The following is a 10,307-nucleotide window of genomic DNA, read 5'->3' on the forward strand; positions in this document are numbered from 1 at the left end:
GGGTACAGTGTAGTCAACACTGAACGCGCACAGTACATAGAGACGGTGTGTGGGCAGCAAGGTGACAGGGCTTTCGCGTCATCCACCCGTGCCAGTGTGACTGTGCCTGCAAAGGGCCCGGAAAACAAAGCTACTCTGACTTTTCAAAGGTATGTTATCCCAGATGCATAAGAACAATGGGCAGGGCTTCCTGAAGGTAAAGACTGACCTTTGGCTAGGGAAGCTATATGCCTACGACGACGTGATTACTCACCACCGCCTGCCCAGCCAGGAGTTTATGCCAGATCACCCTGTGTGGTTCCTCTTGGAAACTACACTTTCAGGCCCACCATGTAGTCCCATGAGCTTGTCGGGTCTGCTTTGTAGTCCCTTTTCTGTTCACATTCATTCATTCACTTACTTGTGAGTAAGCTGTGGGGGCCTTTCCTTCCCCTCTCCCCAGGGTTCAACCACATCTGGCCTCCCATCCTTCCCTAAAGTTACAGACCAGGCTCTTCCGTGGCAGGTACCTGAAAGGCTTGCCTCCCCCACACACCTGCTCATGGGCCACTCCCACTGGGGCTCTGCACTGGAGCCTCCAGGAGGCAAGACTGGGCCTGCCTGGCAGCTAGCACCCAGAGGGGGGAGATACCCAGCATCCCCTGGCGTGCAGCCCAGGAGTAGGGGAAGAGGATGCAGCTGGAGTGCCACTCCCGCCCCAGCCTAAGGCACTCAGAGCCATCTCATCACTGGACCCCTTTGTGCCTCCTCTGTTTACCCATGTCAGCCCTTTGCTATGCCCCGGGTCATTTACTGGTGACATCCAGAGTGGCTGGCACAAGGGGGGTTGCTGGGCTGGGCCTTGCAGACGAGGGGTACAAGGCAGCCCAATGCACTTGGGAATAAGATCAGGCAGAGCCTGCTCCTAGACTCTAGGATGCCCTGGCAGCTCCTGCCCCTTTCCCACAGCTACTCCTGGTGCCCACAGACACAGGCTCCTCTCCCTTCTGTCCTCTGCGGCTCTCAGGTTCAGCCCCCACTTGTCTCTGGGTCCCCCCACCCGGGGGTAATCTGTCCCGCATGGGGCCAGGGCCACTCAAGGACTTTGCCAGGGCCCATCCCTACCCACCCCACCTGTGGGGTGACCCTTGATCTCCTCTACAAGGCCACCCACCCCTGCTTAAAGCTACGCTCCCCAATTTACCCTGCGGTGCCATGCCCATCCCAGCACGAGAACAGACCCCCCTCTCCTCTGCAGAACCCACGCCCACACCTCACGGGGCCTAGGGAGCAAAATGAAGAAACACGCACTCCTTTTACATCAGTGGGAATGGGACAGTCAGCAGGTCCGCTGCAGGGCCATACCCACTCAAGCAGGGCTCCCTCCCCTTCCCCCTGCAGGGCCTCTGGGAGAGGGAAAATTTCCCCTTCTTCCCTTCTAGGTTCTTTAGCTGGTCTAACAATTAACATGATGTGGGACAGAATAACAGGAGAAAAACAAATTTAACTTCCTGCATACAGAGCCCCATACAGATATGCGATCCAAAGGCTGCCTGGCAGCTCAGGTCTGGAACCATCTGGAGCTGAGGGCCTGATTCAGGTCTGCAGAGAGGAAGGCCAATCAAGGGGAGGTGGGAGGAGCGGGTGTTTGATACTCAGATGTCTGCCCTGCGCTGCAGGTGAGTCTCAGGTTGAAAATATGTATACACACATACATATACCATAAACCATATATATGTATTTTTATATACATATATTGCTGTCTGTCTGACCCAGACTCTCTATCTAAATGCTTTCAAGTAATTAAGGGACAGGTGAAAGATCCTCCCGCTCCCCTCCTCAGTGGGCTCACCCCTCACCCATCTCTCCCCACCAGACCACTCCCACTAGGCGGTGTCCTCCACCGGCCCTCCCCAGGGCCCGCCCTCGTGTGGTCCCGCCCCCGCATCATGTGACCTGGCGGATATAAGACGGAGGGCTGTTTGCAAACCAAGCTATAGCTTACGGTACTCTGTTCCTGTTTTCAGCTCCTCTGTGCCAGCTGTCCCAACATGAGCGGTAGAGGGATGCTATGCGGTGGGACCTCCGCCACCAGGCCCGCCACGGCTGAGATCCAGGCCATCGCCGACCAGGTAGGCGGGCTGGGTCCTACGGAGCCCGGGGTCGGTCTGGCCCTGTCCGCAACGGGGCAGCGCCCGCCGGAACGCGGAGATCTTGGCTGAAATGCGCGCACTTGGGACGTGGCCCGTGGGGCTAGGCTGGGACAGGGACAGAAGAGCCTCGGCTTCTGGGGACCAAGCCATAGAGCGCTCAGGGGGAAGGGCCTGGCATGCTGGCCCTCGGGCGGTGAAGGGGAAAACCAGAGACCAGGAGAAGGAGCAGGTGGGGTGGAGGTTAACAGTCAGTGAACCTGGGGAAGGTACGCAGTGACCCTAAACTTACACTCCTTGTGTAAGTTTGAAATGAGCTCCAAATAAACATTGAAAAACAAAACAGAAACCAGACAGCGCTTGACCCCTGCGCCTCAGTTTCCTTATCTGTAAAGTGGGCACCACTAAGGTGCTTTCACAGAAGGTTCTGGCCAAGGTGGAATGGTAGGGCCGCAGGAAGGCTTGAGGAGAAGACCACAAGCAAAACAAACCTCTTTCTCCTGTAAGTCTCCTCCCCTGCTTTTTCTTCCCTACCCCGAGGGAATGCTGCGAGCCCCCCGTCGTTGCCCTGGTGGTTTAGACCAGCTGACCACAGCACAGGCTGTTGAGTCAGTCCCAGGAGACTTCAGCAAACAGGAATTTGCAGGGATTGCAGGGTGCGCTGGCTCCGAGGGAGGTGCCTCCCGCCCCCCCTCCCCGCACTGCTCACAGAGCCCAGCTCTTCCTTGCTGTTCCCGGTTTCCCAAACTTAAGAAGGGCGGGAAGAGCCTGCTCTGTTCCTACCTGACCCACCTCCCTCCCGCCCAGAGCTGCCCCCAAGTGCTGTCTCCTTCCCATTCATACCCCCGGGAGGGCCCCTCCCTGAAGGTGCAGGGTGGCCTCAGTGACTCATTTGCTTGTGACAAGGGTGATCCTCCTTGGCTCCCAGCAGCTAGCCCGCCTGCTGCAGCTGCCTTGACTCAAGTCCTCGAACCCTCTAGAACTAGTCTCGGCACTCCAGCCAAAGCCAGCGTGCTCTTATGCCTACTGATTCATCTAGATAGCAGGTTAGATTTTAAATGAAGAAAAAAAAATTTTAAAAACAAACCTGCTTTCTCCTTCCTCCATAAAGATGCTCAGTTAGCAGGAGGGCAAGATCCTGGGAGACGGGACTGAACCACACAGAGCATGGATTCCTGCTTGAGATTCGGGGCTGGGATCAGCCTCTGCCCAAAGGCACGACATGCTCCGACGTCCCCTGGAAATGCAGGACGGCACCCTTTACCTGCAAAGCACTTTCTCGGTGCCTTCTCTGTTCCAGGAGAATTTAGCAACAGCCGATGTGCCCAGTAGGGGGCACTTAAGAGAATTAAAGCTCATCTGTAAAATGAGAGATTAAATCTAAAATTAACCTCAGTTAAACATTGCAAACTGTTTCAAGTTTTTAATGTTAAAAAAGGAACTATTTTCATGTTAAGTTAAAAGAGAAAAACAGGGTGTAAACTTGGGTTGACCAAAAAGTCTACTTTGTTTTTTTCTGTAAAATAAAAGACACATTTTTCATTTTCACCAATACCTTTATTGATTTGGATATTTGGAGTATATCGGCTATCTCCCGGGTGGTAGAACGTTGATTGTTCTCAGTTACCGTCCCTATCTGATCGCCGTCAACTTCGGCTGGTCTCCCCCACCGTGGAGCACGTCATCCGGTGAGACGTCTCCAGCAGGAAACCTTGCAAACCACCTTTGACACGTTTGATCAGTCACGGCCCCTTCTCCATCCACTGCACAAACCTTTCTTGTGTGTTAGTTGTGTTTTTACCTTCTTGAAATTATAAAGCATATGCCAAAAATGTTGCATATTTTCTTCCATTTTCAATATTAAAATGGCCACACAAAAGGTCACCAATTTTAATGTTTAAGTGCACGCTTATACAACGGCTGTCACAATGCAGTCTAACAAAATTGTTTCGAATGAAGTTAAAGAGAGCTACGCACTACTAGAGCCATCGTATAGAAAAAAAAACAAATGAACTTTTTGGCCCACCCAATAGTGTCATAATAGTGAAAAAGTAAAAATTTCTGACACCTAGAAAAGAAAGGGCAAGTGAGATACTGATATCATTCCTTTGAAACTTTGGTGGAATGAAGGAATTTTTTGCTGTACTTTCTCATTAGTGCGAACAGTTGAACATGTCTCCTCCATTGCAAGGAACAATCGTGTTGTAGAAAAATCTGCAAAGGGCCCTCCCTGGCTGTGTGGATCAGTGGACTAAGTGCCCGCCTGGGGACCAAAAGATTGCTGGTTCGATTCCCAGTGTCAGGGCACATGCCTGGGTTGCAGGCCAGGTCCCCAGCAGGGGGTGTGCATGAGGCAACCACACATTGATATTTCTCTCCTCCTCTTCTTCCTTCCTCTGTCTAAAAATAAATAAATAAAATCTTTTTAAAAATTATGTAAAAAAAAAAGAGAAAATCTGTAAAGGGCAGGGCTTAGAGGTCAATTTGCAACATTGAACGTCAGGTAGACAGAAGCTCATGTGCCAGGCACTTCCTCTTGCAGGAAGGGAGCCACTGAGTTTTCCCTTCTGGCCCAACCCCCAGGTGAAGTCCCAGCTGGAGGAGAAGGAAAACAAGAAGTACACTCTTTTCAAGGCTGTGGAGTACCAGAGCCAGATGGTTGCGGGGGTCAACTACTTCATCAAGGTGGAGTGTCGGCTACATGGGTGCTCGTGCAGACCCCCTGGGTAGTGGGGGGGCATGTAGGTGCGGGGACAGGGGTGTTAAAGGGGGTCCCGCGGCAGTGCCCAGCTTCAGGGCATCTGTCCCCTCTAAACTGCTGTGCGTGCACCCACGCAGGCCTCCGTGGAGGAGGGGACAGAGCCTTCAGGCAACTGAGGGCTCTGACGGAGCGATCTTGGGATGCCAAGGGTCCTGGTTGGGGCGATGGGTGTCTGCTATGCCCGAGGGAGGAAGATGGGAATGTCACCCACTTAGGTGCAGATGCCCGAGGGGACTCGGCCTCCACGCACCCAGGGGCTTTCTCACACCATCTAGGCGAGTCCGGGGACTTGAGGCCAGAGGCGGCACCTGCCTCCCTCCCTCACTCGACTCTCTTTGCAGGTTCAAGTTGAAGATGATGCCTTCGTACATATTCGAGTGTTTCAAAGTCTCCCCCATGAAAAGAAGCCCTTGGCCTTGCACAACTACCAGACCAACAAGACCAGGCAGGACGAGCTGGCCTATTTCTAGTTCTGGACTTTGGACTGAGCCCATTGTCCACGTGGTCTTCTGTCCTCTTTGATTACGTGTCTGTAGGCATCAGTGACCGATGTCTCTACACTGTGCCACTTCATGGAGGGGCTGCTCCGCACCAAGCTGGTGTCTGTGCTTCTGGCTTTAATAGTGTGATTTTTCTCTCAATCAGTGGTCTTCACTAAACTGCTTTCAAGGAGAGCTTATGTCAGCTCTAAATACATATATTTTAAAGTCTTTGCAAATTTCCTCCTTTGATTTGGATTTTTTTTCTTACATCTGAAACCATGATCACCATCTAGAAGTGTTCAGACCTGTCTACAACCTTTCACGCCCACCCACTGGCCTGAGCTGGCTGGAGACCCCCTCCACCTGAGGAGGAGAGCCCAGTGGGGTCTCTGCAGGTCACCGGCAGTGGGCGGCAGACCCAGGGTTCCGGGAGTCTGTTCCCACCTCAGCTCTGCACACCGTGGCCTGGACTCGCTGTCCCGTCTCCCGGGCGTGGTTTCCCCCATGAATAAAAGGATTCTCGAGAACCCGACTCTAGACTGCTAGCTCTAGATGCGCTCCCAGTCACCCACTTTACGTTTCCGTGGCGATCCACGGGTGCGAGGACCCAGCAGGTACCCAAGTGTTGTGCAAAAGGCGCTGGCAGCTGCCCCGAGCACCGTCAGCCTGGAAGGCTGTCGAGCTCCTCTGCCGAGCGGAGCTGCAGGTGCCTAAAGCCGGAGCATCTTCCGAGAGCACGTGTGTTAGCAGCACCTTCCGTTTCAGCAGGGGGCAGGGCCCGTCCCTGAGGTCAGCCCACCGGTTGGTCTCCCCTGCGTGTTTGTGTAAAACAATTAGAAGGGGACCCCCGGACATAAGAGTGAGGGCTGGTGAAGTATCTGTCTGTGTGCTTCGTACTAAGATGATAACGGCTCCCTTTCCCTCCGTGAGCCCTCCAGGGGTGCCGACCCCCCTTTCTGCACGCTTGTACATGGCCCTCTTACTAAACCCTCCTCAGGTCACTGGTCGTGCCGTCTATTTCCCCAGCGCCAGGAAGACAGTGGTCAAGGGGCCGTCACACCCAAGAGTCACAGGCCATATGGCTCCAGCTGCCCTGGCCACCTGGGATGACCTACAAGGGTGGCAGGGTGGGTAGGACCTACTGGGCTAGCAGAGCCAGAGCTGTCCCGACCCCAGTGTGAAGGAACTCGAACCCAGAATTGGCAGTGACCTGGGATCTGTGACCAGAGCCGGGCCTCAGAATCTGGCAGGGATGGGCCGGGAAAGGGAGGCCCCCAGCCCTGATCCCTGGTAGGGTCTTGCAGGGGCCCCGAGGGCCCAGAGTCCGCTGCCTGGGACATCCAGGGCAGCGCCCAGGACGGAGACCGGTGGAGCACAGGTGAGAGGGGACCTGGGCCTCGGAGAGCAGGGCAGGCCGTTCCTTTAAGAGGGGGACATTTAAGGGGCAGCAGCAACTATGGCTTGGTTCACGCACTGTAGCTACTGCACAGGTAATCCTGTGGAGGAAGAAATCCTCAGGCTTCACCACAGCCGCACGGAAATGTTCATTTGTGGAGGACCGTACGGGAATGGGGCAGCGCATGCGTGCCTCCACAATGCCGGCAGGCGTCTCGCGTGTACAGACACGTCTGCATGCTCACGTGTGCAGGGCTGGTCGCCACGGAGCCAGCGGAACCACCACCCGAAGCTCACAGAGACCGAGCCCCTCACAGCCGGGACCCTGGGGCCGTGGGCTTTGTTCCCGGGCAGCATTACACCCCAGGAAGCCTCCAGAACCCGAGTTCCTGCCCCCAGAAGGGCCGGGAGAGTGTTGGCCGGGCTCCAAGCCGGCACCTCGGTCAGCCTGTCGGTCCAGTTCTGCAATCACTGTTCAAATGCCGACTCAAGTTCCCAGGTAGCACTCAAAACCCCCCCAGGCCTACGTGGAGGTCAGGGAGTCCTTCCCGGTTCCCCACACGTGAACATCCACACCTTCCATCACCAGGGCCAGGGTAACGGCGTCACCGCCTGCCGGCCCTCTCCGTCTAGGTGACTTGCAGGCCGATGTCTCAGCCAGGGCAGGTGACTCGAGGCCTCAGGAGGGCGTCTCCCGCAGAACGGGCTTCCTGTCTCGCAAGGACTGGACCTTGCCCCTTGTAGGGGAGGGGGGTCTGGGGGGAGGGGAGGCCGCAGGCTGGGGTTCCACTCGCCACGACCCCCCCGAAGTGGAGCTCAGAGGTGGGCGGGCAGCCTTGCTGTGAGTGCGGAGGCTCTGCAGGGCTCAGGCAGTGGGAAAGCTTTTGTTTTTTTATCTTTAAAAGATTTTATTTTTTAGATAAGAAGGGAGGGAAAGAAACATCTATGTAAAAACATTGACTGGTTTCCTCTCACACACGCCCCAACTGGGGACCGAACCCACAACCCAGGCAAGTGCCTGACTGGGAGTCGAACCCCTGACCCTTTGCTTTGTGGGACGACACCCAAGCAAGCCACACCAGTCGGGGCCAGTGAGAAAGCTTTGTAAACACCTGTTTACTCTGTCAGCATTTCAAAAGAAAATTCTAGGAGAAGCCTCCCATCGATATAGTTTTAGAATGTTCTCTAAGCCAGACCTGAAGTCACTCATCGGTCTGTCTTGCAAACAGAATGCACCCCTCGTGTGGTGAGCCTACACCGCTAAAGAAAGGCGGGAATGCGGTTTGTAAGACGTTGTTTAATCAGTTAAACAGAAGACATTTGCACCGAGAATAAGCTGCAGACGTCCACAAGAAGACACATGCACTACGAGAACAGTGAGCCCCCCCGCCCCCCCAGCACGGCAGCTCGTCCCCGTGGGGGCTCCCGCAGGGCCCCCCTGCACTCCTGTACGTCACCGCAGACTGTGGGAGGTGGCGTGCGGGAGAAACCGGTGAGCTGTGCTGTGGGTGGGCAGAATCCAGTTTGGGGACGACGTGGCTCCCACCCAGACACAGAAAGCCAGGCCACACTCACAACGCCCTGGCTGCACAGAACCCGCCCTGCCCACTCACAAACTCCTCTCCCCTCCCTCCTTCCTTCCAGCCCACGCAGGTACCGGGAGGCTCCCAGGGGGAGACGCGTGTGGAGGGGGCCCCAGGACCTGGGTGGGGGGGGTGGAGAAGGGAGACAGGGATGCCTGGCCGTTCCGGCTCCGAGTACAGTGCAGTCACACGGTGTCTCTGATTCGCACAATGAGGACCCCACGCCCCAGGCAGCAGGCGGGCCCACCCAAGGGCAGGCAAGTCTGAGCAACCGGGCGTGCGCCGGAGGCCGGCGGCCAGTCGGCAGAGGGGCCTGCAGCTCCCACGTGTCTGTCACACGGATGTTGGCGGCGGGGCGGCGACCCCATTCCATCAGGACTCCGGCGTCACGGTGCAGGCCGTGTGCTCTGGCCTGCGACCTCAGGGGTCAGACACCCCCCCCCCCACCTCGGGGCAGGTGTCCCGAGCCCGGCTCAGTCGCTGCAAAATTAAACGTTGTGAAGGTTGGTTCTGACAAGGGTGAGAGCCGGACAATCAAGAAAGCACGGTTTCCACCGTCGCTGACCAGTCTTACACAGGTGAGGCCGACTGACACAGTCACCGCAGCAGGACGTGGGGACCACCGCAGCCTGATTCACAAACAAGGGAGCCCACTTGGTGCTGCCTCCTGCTGGCCCGCAGGAGGACTGAAACGCTGGGCAGTGCTGAAGCCTGCGCCCTGACCACCACCTCCCGCGCCAGCCCCACCGGTCGTCTGCGGGCCACTAGGCCACCTCACAAAGCACAAACAGGAAAGGTCAATTCTGACTTGGACCCGACCTGCGTGCAAAACCTGCCAGGGGCCGTGGCTGACTCCTGGGTGGGACACTGCGCACGGAGGAGGCTCTGGGGCCTCTGCAGCCTCCGCTGTCCCCGAGACCCACGGGGACGGGCAGGTGTGGAGACAGGCCGGGAGAGCACGGGATCAGCGTGGGGACCCGGGGCTCGGACTCCCACAGGAGCTGGAGGCGTCTCCCCGGGAGCCCCACACTCCCAGGACACCCTCGGGGTCCCCAGCTGGCCCCCTCCCATCACGGAGAGCCCGGCTCTGACTCCTCCTGTGGAAGCTTTGCCGCCACAGGGCACGGACAAGCCCAGGAGGAGCCCGAGTCCCTGGTCCCGCTGAAGCTGTGTGGGTGGAAAAACGTCCCATCCGTCTGTGTGTAATAAACACAGGGAAGTACGAGAAGGACACCTCACGGGGGCCACGCCTCTGCAATGAAACCACAGAGCCAAGAACCGCGTCGTGTCAGCAGAGCACGCTTCCCTTCCAGTGCGCTCCGTGTGCGCACACGGACCAGGCCCAGCACCAGCACCATGTCTCCCGGGGGGTTTTCACCATCTCTCGGGAGACAGACACACTTGGGCTCTTTCCCCAGCCCCACACTGGCTCCTGCTATTAATGTGAAGGGAGCACACTTCCTCCTGGAGCACCACCGCCGCGCCTTCCCTTCCCCGTCTTAGTCTTCCTCCCCAGCAGCCGGGTGACTCCTGGGCTCTCAGAACCCCCCCACACCCCCCCAGGCTCACGACCACGGCAGCAACGGGCTGCGGCAGCTCATCCAGGCTTCCCCGTGAACCGGCCCCCGGGACCCCTTCTCGCTGACTTTCCACTGAACCCAAGCAGCCCCCACCCGGGCTCTCGCCTGTTGCTGCTTCTGTCCTAGGCCCTTCCTTGTTTCACAGTCCCAGCTTTAAGAAACATCCTCTCAGAGTCAAAACTAAAACAAAACAAGGACCAGAAACCTCTTCCCGTCGGCTGACTTCTCAGCTCTACTTGGCAGTGGCAGTAATTTCCATCACAGGTGCTGCACCGGCCCAGGGCCCTGGGAGACTCTGGCTGGTCCCTACTGCCCCCTGCTGGGCTGTGGCCACTCCCTCCTCCTCCTGGCCCAGTGGGCCTGCAGGGACCAATGGG

General features: G+C 56.9%; 1 protein-coding gene across 1 annotated transcript; it reads left to right on the forward strand.

The window, feature by feature from the left end:
- Nucleotides 1-1,936: 1,936 nt before the first annotated feature.
- Nucleotides 1,937-5,899, forward strand: CSTB (cystatin B). Its single transcript, XM_045852686.1, has 3 exons — nucleotides 1,937-2,111; nucleotides 4,713-4,814; nucleotides 5,232-5,899. Exons 1-3 carry the CDS (start codon nucleotides 2,031-2,033, stop codon nucleotides 5,358-5,360), a joined length of 312 nt encoding a protein of 103 aa, XP_045708642.1. The 5' UTR covers nucleotides 1,937-2,030; the 3' UTR covers nucleotides 5,361-5,899.
- Nucleotides 5,900-10,307: the final 4,408 nt, after the last annotated feature.

The sequence above is a fragment of the Phyllostomus hastatus genome, unplaced genomic scaffold (assembly GCF_019186645.2).
Source record: "Phyllostomus hastatus isolate PE091 unplaced genomic scaffold, TTU_PhHast_1.1 phas_contig_948, whole genome shotgun sequence".
Classification (NCBI taxonomy): domain Eukaryota; kingdom Metazoa; phylum Chordata; class Mammalia; order Chiroptera; family Phyllostomidae; genus Phyllostomus; species Phyllostomus hastatus.